The sequence below is a fragment of the Pogoniulus pusillus genome, chromosome 10, assembly GCF_015220805.1.
Source record: "Pogoniulus pusillus isolate bPogPus1 chromosome 10, bPogPus1.pri, whole genome shotgun sequence".
Classification (NCBI taxonomy): domain Eukaryota; kingdom Metazoa; phylum Chordata; class Aves; order Piciformes; family Lybiidae; genus Pogoniulus; species Pogoniulus pusillus.
The window spans coordinates 21,870,859-21,889,455 of NC_087273.1; the positions used below are offsets into that span (position 1 = coordinate 21,870,859).

At 41.1% G+C, this 18,597-nt stretch overlaps 1 protein-coding gene across 1 annotated transcript in view; it reads right to left on the bottom strand.

The window, feature by feature from the left end:
- The window catches only part of EPB41L4B (erythrocyte membrane protein band 4.1 like 4B), a 230,574-nt gene that overhangs the window by 7,918 nt on the left and 204,059 nt on the right, over positions 1 to 18,597 (bottom strand). Inside the window, 2 exon segments of the mRNA XM_064150024.1 lie at positions 1 to 40; positions 3,644 to 3,712. The exon segment at positions 1 to 40 is cut by the window's left edge and continues 124 nt beyond it. Of these exon segments, the coding sequence (XP_064006094.1) occupies positions 1 to 40; positions 3,644 to 3,712 (109 nt within the window).

Below are 18,597 nucleotides of genomic sequence, written 5' to 3' on the forward strand. Positions count from 1 at the left end.
GCACTGCACAGCATTGCAATTTGCTGTCTGTAAATTCTGCCTAAAACAAAACAAACCAAACCAAACAAAAAACAAACAAACAAACAAAACCCAAACAAAACAAAACAAGTATACAGGAAGGAAAAAAGCGTAATTAGCTTCTACTGTTCTTGCTACTTTTTACCACCCAATTAATTGCCAAAAACTCAGTAACAACAGCTAATAACAAGAACAAATGGGCAGCTGTAACTATAGCTGCAGATGCTGTACCTGTGCAGATACTTAATGTCTCTTTTGTGCCTAAGGGAGAATCCTGATTGCAACATGCTATATGATATGTGACTCCATGTATGGGACTGGCACCAAGCTGCTTATTACCACATGAGATTTCTGGACTGTTCTTCTGAAATCCTATACAATTTGTTGATATGTATTCTGACTGTTCTGCTTTGCAACAGCCAGGAGTCCAGGCTTGTAGAGTCCAGGTTTCAACGTGTCCATCTCTTTCCCACACTTCCTAACTGGAACACTCCTCAAGAGAAGTAGCCTTGCAGTATTTAGTGACAGGCAGTATAATAGCAATATTCAAAGTGCTGGTTTAAGTCAAACAGCAACCAACCATCTCATGTTTTTCAGGTGAGATGTATAAGCATTGCTTACAGCAAGGACTGGTCCAACCTATACAACTGGAGGATCCCTGGAAGTAAAACAGCCCTGTCTTGCTTTTTCCTGTGGACTATTTCTTGTGCCAAACCACAGTGTCCAGTGACTGGTGAATGTATGACCCTGACCTGGGAAGAGCACAGAGCAATTGCAGTTTGTCTGTGTATCAGGACCTTCAGGATATGCTCCCATAAGTATCAGATGCATTCTAACTTGATGACTTTTTCTTCTGAACTTGGTTCAGGCTTTAAGGCAAGAAGGAAGAAGAGTCACCGTCATAAGGGAGCAGCTATTCGAATAGTAACTATTTTTTTTCTGTCTCTTTTTTCTTAATTATTTGTCAAATTCTGCAAGCCATACAGGATCAATGAAAGCAAATCAGTTTAATCAGTGGGACAGTGGGAGTCCGGGAAAGGTAATCTGTGTTAGGTTTGCATGTTATTGCCATTTTTTAACATGTCTCTGTTCATGTTTCAGCTAATAATGCTCCAAATTAACATCTGGAGCAAAATGAATTCCATTATTTCCACAAAATTAGTAAAATGGAAATGTAAAACCAGTTAAAAAAACTTGCCCTCCAGTCCTGGACAATTATGTGTGTAAGCACTGGCTAATAAACATGTTCAAATTTCTCTATTGTTCAACTTTTAAGACTCATCTTAAAAGCTGCAGGGGTATCAAATTTGGTGTTCCTCATATATCAATTCCCTGTCCTCCTAGGACTGACAGATCTTACTTTACTTTACAACATAAGAAGGAGGCACCACTCTGTGAGGCTGATGTAAATTCTCCCAGACTTTCTGAAACCAGCAGAGTGATAGTAAGACATACTTGCCCTGAGTCCCAAAGTGAGTTTGCTCTGGATAGTAGCTTTACGGTACATATCCAAAGCATCTTTTTATAACTATATGCTTGCACAGTATGTTTAAGCCAAATATTCAACTAGTCTAAATAGATATAATTTTATTAATCTGTGGCTCATGCCAGCCTGAGAATATGGTCATTAAGCCTGACATTTCTCCTGGGAAATCTCTGAAATTCAGAGGGATTCATGGCATGAAGATTATTTTTAAATGTTCCAGATAACTAAGTTCTCGATTTTTTCCTCTAACACATCGCAATTGCAAACACACCCTATGCAAAGGCAAAGCTATCCAGCTGTCATCATTCACAACTTTTTTCCTCTCAATGTTTTCAATGTTTTGTTCCAAGCAAAAACAACAACAACAAACCCCAATCAACCAAAAAGAAAAACCCAACCAACCACCCAAAAAGGTAAAGGGGAAGCAAGGAAAAGAAAACAAACAAAAATGCCACCAAACAAGGAAAAATATTACAAATGTTGCCATCTGGAACTGTGTGTGAAACCAAGAACATTCAGAATTAGATCTCCCTGCAAGTTCTAACACTGACCTAGACCCTTCCCTTATAACTCCTGCCACTGGTGTGTCTAACAGCCTCAAGCCCTCAGCAGAGCCCATGCATCAGAATTAATTGAAACAATGTTGAGGAGAAGCATGTGTCTTTGGGATGAGATTGGGGACTGTGAAACATGGGACCAAAGTGTTTAACCTTCCTAATTGCTTTCTCATCTTTATGCAGTCAGAGATAGCTTCTTCTTTGCCACATGTATTTGTACATAATTTGTTAAGAGGAATGTATGGAATTGCATGATGGATCACGCATGGTTAGATTTTTATCATAACGGTGTTTTAAATATTTATGATTTGGATTCTGACCTCCATCTCACCCAGGAAAATGTGACTCTATGGGGAGTAGAGGGAAATTCAGAAAAAGCAGTTTTAGTTTTATTTTGCTTCTTAACTCCTGATAGAGCATTACAAAAATCGCAATGTTTGAATTTGCCTTGAAACAGCCATTTTCTGCAAGACAGAAACTTCTGTGGGTAAGTATAGTAGAATAGCTTCTATTTTTATTTTAAGATGCTATCACATTAGTGATGAAAAAGTATTTTATGGAGCATTCCTTAATTTTGCTTTGATAATAACTGTTATAAACAGAAAAATAATTTTCTGACAATCATTACTAAGTTGGCAAAGCTATACTGTGTGTATATTTTTGTTTAAGGTAGTACTATGAAAGACACAAACACTGTAATTTTGGTTTCACCTTTCACACAATTGTATTATCCAGACTTGGCTGACCTACTGAAAAGCTGCTGTAACATATTCTTGTGGATTTTTTTATTACTTTAATCAGAGCTCAACAGTAGCACTGACATGGCTTGGGAAGCATAACTAACTCTGGCTTTAAAATACCTATTTAGATAAAAAACAGAATTTAGACCAAATCCTATGATCAGGTTTATTGTGAAAGAAAAGCGTCTTTCTGTAAGTCATTAAATGCAGACAGTTACTGAATATGGCCGACAGTTACTGAATATGGCCAACAGTGACTGAACTTGCTTATTTCTGATTATATGATAGATAAGATTGCTGTTACCAGTAAAAGTTAAGGTCAGCTTCTGAAATGCTTCATTTTGACAATACAATTTAAAACTATCAGTTACTGTGGTTTATAGTTATAACCAGAGAATGTTTCTTACAATGTATATAGTTTTGTTATACTAATTACATGAAGCCTTTAATCTTAAAGTTGGATTTGGCCTACTTCTATTTGGCAGAGCAGGCAATTTCAGGCAGGAGGCCATGCAACTGCTAAACAGAGGACTAAGTCTTTCCATGCCCTTATTGCTCTTTGTAAAGATGCTGTGGAACTTCAAAAGTGTCCTCTACTGTCCTCAATTGAAGAACATTTGGGGACAAACTGTATTAACAGTGAGACTTGATCTTCAACTCTCAGTTCTGTGTCTGAACGCAGGCAAGTTAATAGTGTCTATAATGGGAATATTAAACTGATTTGTGCTTCAATTTCTAATTTTTTTTTGAGGACTGCTTGGTTTGTAAGCTTCTGACATTGTTAAAAAAACCAACTAGAATTGTGTTAAATACACAGTTCTTTAGTTGCATGTTCTACTTACAGAAAACTGTGGTACTGTTGTAAAAGGATCGAAAAAAGGATTAGATGTATCAGCAGGGAATGTCTTTATCTTTAAAAAAGATAAAGAAAAAGATGTTATTTTCAAAGAATAAAAATAAATTAAAAAAAAAAGGCAGCAAAGCATTGCAACTACAATGACATATCTAACAAATTAGAGTTCAGCAGTGCTTGAACCAGACCAAAAAAGACATGTCCAAAAATGCATATAGAAACCTGGTGACAAATAGTCGAAGCATAAATATGAAAAGTTCATAAATTAATTGTATACCATGTAGTTCAATCTGTTGTGCAAACAGGGAGCTGATTTAATACAATGTATCCTCCAGTTCTGTCGACACCCACTGGATTATCATCTGCTTCCTTAAACCAGCACTACATTAAAAAAACATATAATATGAAGTGAAGGAGCAAATTCTGCACCACAGGCTGGACAACTTGTGCTTTACATATGTGCTTTATTTCCACATTTTCAGCTACACAGTTGCTGCCAAAGACAAGCAATCACATAAGTTGGGATAAAAGCACAATCATTTGTTTCATGCAGCTGTATTGAGGAAGGCTGTCGATACACGATGACTTTAGGAGGTTGTTTGGGTGTTTTTGATAAGTGTTTGGAAATGCAGAGGTGAGTGACCAACACATCCATGTGCTGTGAAGCCTGAGAGCTCCCAGGACTTGGTCCACAAGCCTATGGTCACTGGTGTGACTGGGCCCTGGTGGTACTCACTTCTGTCTTTAAAATAATTTCAAATATTAACTGAAATTAAAGTAGCAACAACCTCTGTCCCACTTCATTGTGAATGCAGTGTCTCATGATTCTCTTTAGAATTCAGGCATTATTCATTCATTCCAGGAGAGTGAAATAGCACCTAAAGGGATCAATTCTGAACCTTACCTTCTGTTTGGAAAACCATGTTTTTCATTGTGAAGGTTTTTCACTTTATTATAGGAACTGCTGTGCATTTGTTTGCTATGCACATCTTCAACCATAGGTCATTAACTACAGCTGTATAACTGTTGTTCAATAATGAGGAAAGCTACCTCAAGGGCCCTGAGCCATTGCAGGCAAAAGCAAAACCTGGAATTATGACATCAAATATAATTCAGTAAATATATAGTGTTTATTTTGTAAATAAAATAACACAAACATATTGACTTATAGGGATGCCATGGGAAAGTAACAGCCATCTGCAGGCCCACTTCTGCAAACATGTGGAATTACTCTTGACGTTATTTGTAAGTTTTCTTACACATGAGCAGCATGAATATCGAAGATACAGTTAAGCATGTAAGTATCTTTTTAACAGAATTTATGTACAATCACACAGGCACAAATGAACAAACAACTGTGCAAAGGAGAAGTGCTACCAAATAACAATTTTCTATGCAAATATATTAAAGAAAATGTCACACTCTTTTTATAGCCTTACATTCATGTCTGCTAGTGAAGTGTATGTACTGCCCATTGAACCTAATCACTGGATTGAAGAAATAGCTTCATGCAAGACTGTTATGTTACAAGAACTGGCTGGATGGCAAAGCTCAGAGAGTGGTGGTGAATGGTGCCACATCCAGTTGGCAGTCAGTCACTAGTGGTGTTCCCCAAGGATCAGTGCTGGGACCAGTCCGGTTCAATATCTTTATTGATGATCTGGACGAGGGCATTGAGTCCTGCACCACTAGGTTTGCGGATGACACCAAGCTAGGAGCAGGTGTTGATCTGTTGGAAGGTAGGAGAGCCCTGCAGAGGGACCTGGACAGGCTGGATGGGTGGGCAGAGGCCAATGGGATGAGATTTAACAAGGCCAAGTGCAGGGTTCTGCACTTTGGCCACAACAATCCCAAGCAGCGCTATAGGCTGGGGACTGAGTGGCTGGAGAGCAGCCAGGAGGAAAGGCACCTGGGGATACTGATAGATAGTAAGCTGAAGATGAGCCAGCAGTGTGCCCAGGTGGCCAAGAGAGCCAATGGCATCCTGGCCTACATCAGGAACAGTGTGGCCAGTAGGACAAGGGAGGTTATTCTTCCCCTGTACTCAGCGCTGGTCAGACCACACCTTGAGTACTGTGTCCAGTTCTGGGCTCCTCAATTCAAGAAAGATGTTGAGGTGCTGGAACATGTCCAGCGAAGGGCAACAAAGCTGGTGAGGGACCTAGAGCACAAATCCTATGAGGAGAGGTTGAGGGAGCTGGGCCTGTTTAGCCTGGAGAAGAGGGGGCTCAGGGGTGATCTTATTACTGTCTACAACTACTTGAAGGGGCATTGTAGCCAGGTGGGGGTGGCCTCTTCTCCCAGGCAACCAGCAATAGAACAAGGGGACACAGCCTCAAGTTGTGCCAGGGTAGGTATAGGCTGGATATTAGGAAGAAGTTCTTCACAGAGAGAATGATTTCCCATTGGAATGGGCTGCCCAGGGAGGTGGTGGAGGCACCGTCCCTGGGGGTCTTCAAGAAAAGACTGGATGAGGCACTCAGTGACATGGTCTAGTTGATTGGTTAGGGCTGGGTGATAGGTTGGATTCGATGATCTTGGAGGTCTCTTCCAACCTGGTTGATTCTATGATTGTACCCAGAACAGAGCTAAGTCTGCCAACAAAAAACTTGGATGCACTCTTTTGAGAGATGACAAATACCCATGAGGCCAGGATGTCATTATCAGGTTGTAAAGTGTTACAGTGGTGTTACAGTATATATAAGTGCACTCTATCATAAACATAATCCTTGAGGAAAGTTAGTTGCTCATATGCAGTAAGAGTTTGATATCCTACAGCCAAAATCTCTAATTTTGCAGGTTGGTTGCATTAAGGAGATGAAGTGCAGGTATTACAGGAAAGAAAACTGACACAGAGCCCACTGGGATTTGGGACCAGAGATGCGTAAAAGGAGTCAGCCCTGCAGCACACAGCCATGTGGAATACTCACCTGTAAACTGCGGTTTCCGGATCTGCCTCAGGCCAGTGTACATATTGAAACATGGCAAAATCCAATTAATTTAGCTCAGTTATTGCTCTGAGTTCTTCCTTCTGGGAGCTATACTTATTTAATCTTGGGAATAAGACAATCTTGACAAATTAAAGGCTCTCTAGGATCTAAACTCACCAATTTCTGGCATTTTAAAGTAACAGAAAACAGAAATTAAGGAACAGAATGAAAACCTCTGTATTTGTGTTCAGTTTAGGAGTGACTAACAGAAACCACTCTGCTCAGCCTTTAGGATTTCATCCTTCTTCCGCTCATTTTTTCTTTCTTTGATATGAGCTTGCTTTTAGTCAAATGGCACAACAGCATCTGTGAAAGCTCTTCATCTATTGATGGCTTAGCACTTTCAGAATAGGAAGAAGTAGGTACAATGTTTTCACCCACGGAATAGCACAAAATTTCCATATATTCAAGAACACTTCTCAGACTGAACGTATGCAAGATGGGACATAGTAGCACGGAAAGCAACAATTAAGCAACCAATTTATGTAAAATTGTGATTGGAAATTTGAAAGGTATTTTCACCCAGAAATATATTCTGGTCCAACTATCCTGCATGTCTACCATGGCCAGCAGTGCTGACAACAGCTGCAGTTGCCAGCACCCTAGCAGGAGGAAGAAAACCCCGTGATTCTCACTTGATCACACATGAAAAGCAGCATCATGTGTCTATCTCTCCTCACCCTTGTCTTGGGGTTGAGAGTATTGCATGGAGTCAAAACTCTTGGAGTATTTCTGAATACCAAACAACTCCCTGACCAGAGCAGGAAGCAGAGACCTAAATGTTGCACACTCAACACACAGGACATATCCTCTCTCCCTGCCCTAGAAGGAAGACATACCTTATCTTCAAACATCTTCTGATTCACGTGTCAGAAGCAGACCTTAAACTTTTCAAACTATCACAGTATCACAAAGTGGTAGGGGTTGGAAGGGACCTCAAAAGATGATGTAGTTTAACCCACCTGCCAGAGCAGGATCACCTAGGAATCACACAGGAATGCTGGTTTTGAATATCTCCAGAGCAGGAGACTCCACAAGCTGTCTGGGCAGCTTGTTCCACTGTTCTGTCATGCTCACAGTGAAAAAAAAAAAATGTCCTCATGTTTACATGGAACTTTCTATGCCTCAACTTCCACTCATCAGCCCTTGTCTTTTCGTTAGACATCACCAAGAAGTGCTTGGCTCCATCCTCTTGTCACTCACTCATCACATATTTATGAACATTAATGAGGTCACCCCTTAGTCTCCTCTTCTCCAAGCTAAAGCAACCCAGCTCACTCAGTCTCTCCTTGTAGGGAAGATGTTTCACTCCCTTAATATTTTTTGTGGCTCTGCACTGGACTCTTTCAAGCAGTTCCCTGAGGTGCCCAGAACTGGGCACAATATTCAAGATGTGAGGGAGGTGAACCTCTCTCACAACCATACCCCTTCTAATACATCCCAGAATGGTATTGGTCTTCTTGGTCACAGGGGCACATTGCTGGCTCATAGTCGTGCTGGCTGCTTTCTTCTCCCCACTGTAGCAGCATCTGTTGAAAGATGCTGCTAAGGGACTGCAAAAGGAAGAAGAGTGGAGCCATCTCCACCACCTGCCACAAACCTGCAGCTCCTTCAGCCTCTGGAGAGTTTCATCAGCTACTAAGCTGATGTATACAACTGCAAATGTGAGAAGAAAAGGAAAAACACTCTGTATGCAGGACAGTCTCAAGAAGATGGATGCTCAGACTAGCAAAACACAGTAGCTGCTGGTGTGTGGATTGTCTAGAGATAAGTTGCTGAGGCATTCTGATACAATCAGGCTCTTCCACAGGAGTAAAAAGGTGTCACAGGGCTACAGAAACATAATGAGCAACAAGAGGTCAGAGCTTTGCTCTTGAAACCAGCATACACAGGCTTTTAAGTATAAAACTTGATTGCAAGGGCACCTGCTCTCTCTGCAGGAGTAAAAAAGGTCTCATGGCCAAAGTCCATGAAGCAACCATTAAGGCATGGCATGAAAAATGCAGATGTTCTGCTTTCCAGTGGCATGTCACATGGTGAGGTCAGGGTGCATTACCAAAGCAGAATTGCTTTGGAGAAGTACCTCCTTGTCTGTAATATTTAGCATGACAAATTGAGAATTTACTAAGCTTTAGAAAAACAGTTGACTCAACAAAAAGAAATTTTTAAAAAAGAGAGAAAAATAATACAGAAAGGATCAGCACAGTCTCGGAAAAGGTCCAGTGGTCGAGAAAACTTTAAGTAGAAAAATCTGAAAAGTAATAGATATGAGAGAGCCATTTATTTTGTGGAAAAATACATCAAATTTTATTCCACTCTGGATAATTTTCTGCTTGTACTTAAAGATTCCTGCTGTATTATTAGGTGTCCACTGAGGTGACAAATTTTGGAGGTATCTTTCCACAACCAGAAAGAATTGACAGCATTAATTTTTTTTTTATTTATACTGCAAGGAAGACTGAAGGAGTGTGAAAACAAAAAAAAAAGGGACAAGAACTTTCCCCATTTCTTTGCATTTGTGTAAAGAATTCTGGACAGAATTTAAAATCTCAATAAAAACAATCATACTTTCCTGAAACATCATTTGGGTGGGGAAAATGGTAACTTTCTCATAACAGCAAATGGAAGTGGAGAGAGGCAGAAAACCACACAAACAAATAAAGAGCATTTTTCTCAAGTTAACTGATATAAAATTGGCTATTATTGGTATTTCTGTCAGAAAGGACTACTACAAATGTCCTCATTGTGCAAAAAAATACCATTTTTGAGACAAAGTGGTTTAATTTGGGTATGTTCTCTGACATTTGGGGTAGTCTTATTACAATTTACTTTATTTCTTTGAAGGTCTGGTAACATCTGCTGTTGACACTCTGCTTCATTCCCATCCCCTGTGCCTTGACTGCAGGCCTTTATAACATGATGGAGAAAATATGCGATTTCAGTATACAGAAAAAGCCAGAGGAATACCAAGCTGGGGGCAGATGTGACTGAGTTGGAAGGCAGAAGGGCTCTGCAGCAGGACCTTGACCACCTGGACAGATGGGCAGAGTCCAATGGGATGGGGTTCAATAGCTCCAAGAGCAGGGTGCTGCACTTTGGCTACAACAACCCCATGCAGAGATATAGGCTGGGGTCGGAGTGGCTGGAGAGCAGCCAGACAGAGAGGGATTTGGGGGTACTGATTGATACCCGCCCGAACATGAGCCAGCAGTGTGCCCATGTGGCCAAGAGAGCCGGTGGCATCCTGGCCTGCATCAGGAATGGTGTGGTCAGCAGGAGCAGGGAGGTCATTCTGCCCCTGTACTCTGCACTGGTTAGACCACACCTTGAGTATTGTGTTCAGTTCTGGACTCCCCAGTTTAAAAGGGACACTGAGATGCTTGAGCGTGTCCAGAGAAGGGCGACGAGGCTGGTGAGAGGCCTTGAGCACAAGCCCTATGAGGAGAGGCTGAGGGAGCTGGGATTGTTTAGCCTGGAGAAGAGGAGGCTCAGGGGTGACCTTATTGCTGTCTGCAACTACCTGAAGGGTGGTTGTGGCCAGGAGGAGGTTGCTCTCTTCTCTCAGGTGGCCAGCACCAGAACAAGAGGACACAGCCTCAGGCTGCGCCAGGGGAGATTTAGGCTTGAGGTGAGGAGAAAGTTTTTTACTGAGAGAGTCATTGGACACTGGAATGGGCTGCCCGGGGAGGTGGTGGAGTCGCCGTCTCTGGGGCACTTCAAGGCAAGGTTGGACGTGGCACTTGGTGCCATGGTCGAGCCTTGAGCTCTGTGGTAAAGGGTTGGACTTGATGATCTGTGAGGTCTCTTCCAACCCTAATGATACTGTGATACTGTGTGATACTGTGATACTGTAATATTCTGTGGTGCTTTATTTCAAAATGCATGCTCTATACATCTATACATCACAGAGACTTGTTTCTATTCATAAAGTTAGGAAAGAACAGCAGCCAAAACTTGTGAAACCAAATGAACATTTCCCAATCCTGACATGCAATGTGGCTTTAAAAGTTAACTATTAGACCTGGTTTCTAAAACCAGTGATATGATTATGGACTCTGAAATTGTTCAGTAAAACTCCTTATCTGCTGTCATCTTCCTTCAGTGGCTGAAATGAATAACGGAGTCGAAAATGTAAACCCAAGGAGTTTCTGATATCTTTCACCATGCAACACTCCCATAGGCAAATAACTGGAGTAGTTCCTGACTCCAATGATCAATCATTCAGGCAAAGCCAAATCCAATTCACTCCCTTTGCATACAGCCACAAAACCCATGTAGGTAGGCAGGTGTAATCACTGCCTGGGCACACAGGGCAAAGATCAAAACAAACCACTGCAGTCACAGAAACCTGTAACAGGATGGAGACATAAATCAGCAAAAATATTGGCTAATCAGTTTTGGAATAGGCTAGATAAATGCCTTGATAAATCACACTTGGTGTGAACCCCAGGTGTACTGCATCACAGGCCACCTTCTTTTGACAGGATGCAGATTTTTTTTATGCTTGTTGAAATCATGTTAGTGTTAGGAGACAGATTTCATTCATGCACATTAAAGATGGGCAGTTTAGCAAAAACGTACTATTAAAAACATCCTGAGGCACCAAATGTAGTATTTCTGAAGAGGATGGGGTTTTGTGCAAGCTGATGAACCATGGAGGCACTATGTGTTCTGAACCTCACTGACTGCTGTCTCTCCCTCTGGGGAGTTAAGACTGTGAAATCTTCCCAGCTCCATCTGATCCTCAGACCTACCTTGCTCATCTTGCACATAACCAGAGGAACCTGTAAATGCTTCAAACAACATTCACTGACATCTAAGAACCAACAGAACTGAACTGTTCAAGTAATTCCACTTATCTACTTGGTACAAGTTTCCATAGAACTGCAAGACTGCCATATTAAGGCTCCTTCCCCACAGGCACCACTTAATGCCTTTTGGTAAACTGAAAAATCTTCACCTTGACAGTCATGTTAATTCCATAGTATCCTTGCTCATTTAAGTTCTGTTGGGGTCTCCTCAAATGGTTAGCCTGCCATTCCTCTCCTCACTGAGGTGCACCAGCCTTTCTCTAGACCTTGCTGCAGCCTAAGTCCACCTGCTCTGGAATGTACGCTAGATGTACACACCACATTTTGATGTCTCACTGAGTGCTTGTACAACAGGGCTAATAATTCACTCTCCGTCAGATATTTTCCTCCTTCATTGAATGACTTCACGCAACGCTTCCTAACATAGAGGCATTGTCAGGAGCTGTCTGTGTGTCTTCTTGACTGTGGCCCAGTGACTTCTAGCTCCCAAAAGGATGCTCAAGGAAATGCATGGGAGTGATATTCAGCCTTTTCTGAAGCTTAGTTCTGCTGCAGCTGTATCACTTCACAGATACATAATGCATAGTAGTTTGTGGCTACAGTGTAGGCTATACACTGTTTAGAGGCAGATCTACCTAAAACAGAAGTTAAGATGACCTGGATAAAAACTTGAATCTTCACAATTTTTGTATTAATTTGCAAAAGCATCCACACAAATCCTGTTGGTGCTAGTATCTCTCTTATACCACCTTTAGATATAAGAGTTCTCTCTTGATCTTCACTCTAACTTTTGTAATTTTGGATTGCTATCACAGTGACTTCAGAAGTATTGGGAGGGGATATGGGACAATTAGCAGTAAGGTGTTATAGGTTGAATTTGAATCTACTGCTGTTATTCAAAGCCATCCTGCCTCATGCCACCTTCAAAATGAAAGTGCTGGCTGGAGCAAAGTGATATAGGGCTTGAAGTTCAGATTGTAACATGGGAGGCTTCATGTTCTGGTTGCTGGTTTTGGGTTCTGAGTTTTGGGTGCTGGCTCTCTTCCGCTGAGACGGAAGTGGGACAGAGAGGGATGGCGGAGTAGCTCCCTGACTTGGGTTTTTAGCTTTATTGCTTCTGCTTGCTGCTTTCTGCTATGCTTTTTCTGAAAAAAAGCTAATTGTGCACTTGTACTATGATTATCTGATTTGCTCGGTAAACTCTTATCTCACTTTTTTTTGCATGTGTTGTTCTTCCCTAATTTCTGTTTTGAAGGAAACCCACTGGTTTGCTTTAACCCTTTACATAAGGTTATTAAGTCAGCCCAGCATCTCTACAGCACTTCCGAAGAGAATGCATATCCTGGATCATTCTTAAAATGTAGCTTTGCCTCGAGACTATTTTTGAGAAGACACTATTTAGAAGAATACAGCATAAGAACAATTCAGATATGACAAAAGCAAGACAGTGTCTGTGCTCTCACAGTCTTCAGGATTTTCATTACTCTTTTGCTGATGCCGTGAATGTGAGCAAGCTTAAACAGAACACAACCTCAGCTCATGCTGTCAGCCCAGTCGCCATCCCCTGAGGAAAATGTAGCAAAGCAAAACACTGTCACAGTCTCGATGTGTTGGCTAAAATGCAGACTAAAGATTGCAGTACTTCCTTGTTCTTTGAAACAAAAAATTAACAAAAGGCAACAGGTATACTTGCTGGATAGAGTTACTTCCCAACATTACTGCAAAATAAATTAGTCGCATTGCCAGGACAGTTACTGCAAAGTTACCTATCTGCCTCTTGGTTTTTACCAATTAAATCAATGATGACCCAGTGTGAGGTGCCTAGATTCTGTGCACAGGCTAACAAATCAAGTGGCATCTTCTGCAGATAGAGGCTATTGTCATAGAAGAAAGTCACTAAGGGTGGATAACATGAAGAGGAGGAAATGAATGTCGTGATTCCTGCCAGTTGAGCTCCCCAGTGATGTATTTCCTGATTTCACTGCTAGCAAGCAGACATGCATTTTGTACCAGTTGGAAACTCACCACTAGCCACACCTGACTATTTCTGAGCACTGACAGCTCATCATCCAGTAACTGTTGGTTCACCATGACTTATCAATGCTTATAAATACTGAAGAGGTGAATGTCAGGACGGTGGAGACAGTCTTTTTTTCAGTGGTGCCCAGTGGCAGGACAAGAGGTTATGGGCACAAATGTGAACATAGGAAGTCCAGTCTGATCATGAGGAGGAAATTAAGTGTGGTAGAGCACTGGAACAGGCTACTCAGAGAGGTGGTGTAGTCTTCATCTCTGGAGTCATTCAAAATTCCCCTGGACACAGTCCTGTGCAACCTGCTCTAGAGGAACCTGCTCTGGCAGTATGGTGGGACTCCAGATATCTCCAGAGGGCCCTTCTAACCCCTATAACTTTGTGAGTCTGTGATTAACATGGAAACTTCAAACCAAGGGACATTTCAAAACAAACTGACTAATAATCATGTAACATTCCTGTACTTACTCAGTTGCACCAGGATCACATCCCTTTATTGAAAACTTAGGATAGATTGATACAAACAATGGAATGCCTGACTCTTGTCCAACACAAATAAATAGTTCATCTTTCTACTATAACCATTCTCTCCTTGTGTAAGAGTAAAAGCTGTCCCAGAAACTCAACCAATCACTGCCTCCTTGAGTGTTAGGATAGTAAGAAATGCTTTGCATTAATATTGTCCTAGTTTTATAAGCTACTGAGCTGTGCCCAAATCTCCAGGAGTTTATGTTGTTTATTATTCTAAAGGAAAAGAATAGGACATGTAAATTGAGGTCAGTGTAGCTGCAGAAAAAGCGTCAAAATTATAAACTGGTGCAGTACTTATATATCTATCTGAAAGGACACTTGAGTATGTGACGAGTTCCACTGACTACTGCAGCCTCAATTCCTGCATGTGCCTCTAAATTTTGGATTTTGGATCCAAATGGATTTGGATCCTCATGGATTAGGATCTCCTCAAATACATATAGAAGCACTGACTGCTGTGCTGCAGTTTTCAGTCTCGCTACTCTAAAAGTCTGCTTTGAATTAAACTTCCATGTGACAACAATCCTTCTCCATCATAATATGCCATCCTTTCCAACACACACAAGAGCACTGCATCTTTTAACTTAGCGGATACAAAGCTACATGATCCTCTCAATAAGACTAACTTGAGTAGAAGATGAAATTTTATAAAGAACAATATTTTGCCTGATTTAAGGTGAACAAATTAAATCACATATCTAGTCAATCTTTTGTGATAAATGCAATGTATAAACACCTATTTATTCATAATCTCATGCCCTTGGCTATGGAATCATTCATACTGCTAGCCATCAAGTATTGAAAAAATACAAAGACTCTGTCTTCACTGCAAGTAAAATCTTACTGTGTGCAAATGTATCAGCTCATTAGACATGCTTACAGATTCAAACACCTACACTCTAATACTTTGCCAGTTCAGTGCCATGAAACACACCAGATGCCTCTGGGTCTGTTGAATCCCTCATTAAAGCAATACACTATCAAACTAAATGTATTGTTACTTTGTTTCCATCTTTTCAAGAAGAAGTTAGTATGCTACCTTAAAAGCCAGTCTCCTGGTCTGGGACATTGTACTCAGCCATGTTCCACAGCTAGAGACTAGTCCCAGCCAAGGCATAATACAAATCACTTAGGGCTATTAAGAACATAACAAACTCTCATCCATCCTTAATTATAGCACAAATTTCTCCATCGTCTGAGAGAAAAAGTACAGAACTCTTCTGCTTGAGCCAGAAATGACAGCTGTTTCAATGCCAGAAGGCTGGTCTATCATTTTAGCAGAGCTGTGTTTCCCCATAATTTGTTTATTGGGCAAAGGATGCAGGGGATCCATTGTTAAAGGCATCTCAGTGTAGGTGCCTGAATAAGATTATAATGCTGCAGTGAATGGGAAAAAGGAAATGGGAGGTAAATCAAACAATGGAAATCCTCTTTCTGGAGGTCTGCTTGTGGCAGTTCTTCAGGGAAAGAAAGACCCTGCTGATGTTATGGTCCCTGGGAAGATAATAGTTACTCTGTTAATTTCGGAATAAACCTGAAGTCTTTCTAAAACATTAAGAGGAGCAGAAACTGGTCCTGTCAACTTCATTACTGAGGAAATATGAGGGGATTACTTTGAAATTTCTCCCCATGAGCTCTGGGATTGATGGCAGCTAAGACCTTTGTTATTTTGGGGAGGTGCTTTGTTATTTTGGGGAGATGCTCTGTTATTTTGGGGAGGGGGCATACTGATTTGTTGTTGAGATTTGGCTTGTGGGATTTTTTTTTTATAATCCTGAGTCGGATGGTTTTTGAGTGTGCTACGAGCCTGGGAACTAACTGTTCTTGGTGCAGGAATATGCTGTTGATGTGATGAAAAGCCTTTATCCACATTCCCTCAATGCCCCTGTTCTCCGTGATATAGAAAGGAAACCTCTTTAATCCTTTCTCCAAACCACTAGCAGCAAGACAGGATCAATCTGAAAGGTAAAACTACTTGGGAGGCACACACAAACATGGGCACTGCTGACCACAGACAATTTAAAGAGAATAAGCTTTGTTTTAAGTCTTAATACCTCTTTAATTTTTTTTCTCAAGTTTAGAAAAGGCAAATAATTTTCTGATTTCTGTTTTCCACCGACATATGTTAGGTGAAGCTCTAGCAGTGTATTCACCTATCACCCAGCCCTATCCAATCAACTAGATCATGGATGCCTTAGTCTCTCTAGTCCTGATAATGAAGACAGGTGTTTTGAGTGCTTTTCTTCAGGAAAACTGACTATGTAGCAACCTGAGGTTCCAACCATATCACCTCAGGAAAATACTCCAAGTTGAGTGGCATGAATGACCCCTATAGATTTTGTACTTGCCAGTGAATGTGAATAAAATAGGTGCAATTAACAAGCAAATTCTCAAGGGACAGGTCATAGCATGCAAAACCAGCATACTACCGGTGACCTGACAGTAACATGATACTAAACTCAACATGAACTTGACCCTCAAATGATAGCACATGTTATCATGACAGAATAATCAGGTAATCACACTGGCTCAGTTTGCTTTTGTTTGGAGACTCTGCCTGAAGAGTAAAGTTTTCATTTAAACAGCTGCTGAGAGCAGCCTGTAGCCAGTGAAACTACAGAGAAATGTCAGTAAACAATAACTGCTCTGTAGAGAACAAGCTGACCTTTATAGATGTTAAACAAACCAAAAAAAGCATTGACTGATGCTGTGCAGTATATGGTCTCTAAAATATTAAAACGGAGAAAGTCCAGGAAGGTTAGTTTATGAACATACAGTGTCAGTGGATAGTGCGGTAGGAAAGGGTTAGGCATGGTTAGGTAAAATATTTAGGAAAAAATCTTGTGTTCTCAGCTGGTGTCGTGGAAGGCCACAATAGGCCAAAATAGGCCTAAACATGTCCTGGCTTGCCCAGACATGTTTTCTGCTCTCTCTCCTTCTGCTGATGGGAGAAGCAACCACGGGAAAGGAAGACAAAGGCCCCTGGTGCCTCAGCGTCTCCTTCTCTTCTTCCAAACTTGTAAACACATGAGGGTACTCTGTTTATACACTTGTTTGTGTTCTGCCCTAAAAAGGTAGAAGCCCTGACTTCACCTAATATGGGTTAGCTTGGCAAAGTGCCATTCTAATTGGCTGATCTGCAGCCAAAGACCCGTTAGTCTTAGGTGCATTGGCAAAGAGACAAGGAAGTAAACACAATGTGCTTTTGCCTTAGTGTGCTCTCTGCTTCTGGCAGTGCTACACCTCATTTCTCACTGCCATTGCATCCTGCCATGCTCTGCAGCATTATGTCTGCTAAGCTATACACTAGCCCTGCTGCACAATAACAAGCCCTGAAGCTTTGGGTTTGTCTACCTGGAAACTGCCTTGAGTTTACCAGGAATAGGCCTTAGGTGCCTTCATACGCTAGGTATGCTTAGCCAACATGACATCATGCAAAGTCTGCACATCTGCAAGACATCCTGCCTACAACTGCAAGCCTCCATGCCAAGTCTGGAGCCAAGAGGTGCCAGGATACGGTCAGAGATTGTCTGCTTCTCTGCCAGCACCCCTGTCAAGAGCCTGAGAAGATCAGAAGCCTCAACGGCTGACAAGACATCAACAGAACTCCCTGCAAGTATTTGGGTACTGTCTGGGAACTGTAGTTAGTCCTGGGAGTATGGAGAATAACTTTTGTGATTAAATACTCAAACGCCTCCTTAGCAAAACTCTCTAATTGAATGCAAGCTCCTTATGCCTTAAACAGAAAGGAGCTTCCTGAGTCCATCTAGTGGTAAAGTGGTATAATTGACTGCAAGAACCTCTTTGCAGTTCTGACATTGCTAGTTATTTCTTATGTGTTCTAGATCTCCTGTTATATGTGTAATGTTTTCATGACCATTGGAAAGAACCTACTATTATTAAAATTTACTGGGTGGGTGGCAAGAGTCCTGAGTATCAAAATTCATAAACAATATTAATTTTAGAAAAACCTATCTTGCATTATTAATACCTTCCATCACAGCTGGAAAAAGAAAGATGTTTAATGCTGACTTCCATTAAATGGAAACAAAACCCAAACTTTTGTTATTTAGTGTAAGTCAGTTGGTAAAAATTTCATGACAATTAAAAAAAAAAAATTCATTAATATGGTAAGACATGGTCTAGTGTTTTTCAAAATAAGGAATTAGTAAGCTCCAAAAGCTAACTGGTTACTGTTTAGGCACAAACGTTATTATAACAGAGGACAGTCTAACCTATAGAGATTGACAGAATCGTTTAGGTTGGAAAAGACTTTTAGTACTGAGTCTAGCTGTCAACCTAATACTACCAAGTTCATCACTAAACCAGGTCATTGAATGCCATGCCTTTTAAGCACTCCCAGGGATGGTGACTTAACCACTTCCCTGGCCAGCCTACTCCAACGCTAGATAAGGAATTTTTCTTAATATCCAATCTAAATCTCCCCTAGCTTGAGGCCCTTCCCTCTTTTACTTGGGAAGAGACCAATATTTACCTTGTTACAGCCTCCTTTCAGGTAGTTTCAGTCTGCCTGTATCTTGTCAACCCATAGACAAAGGGTGCAGAACGCTGCACCTCT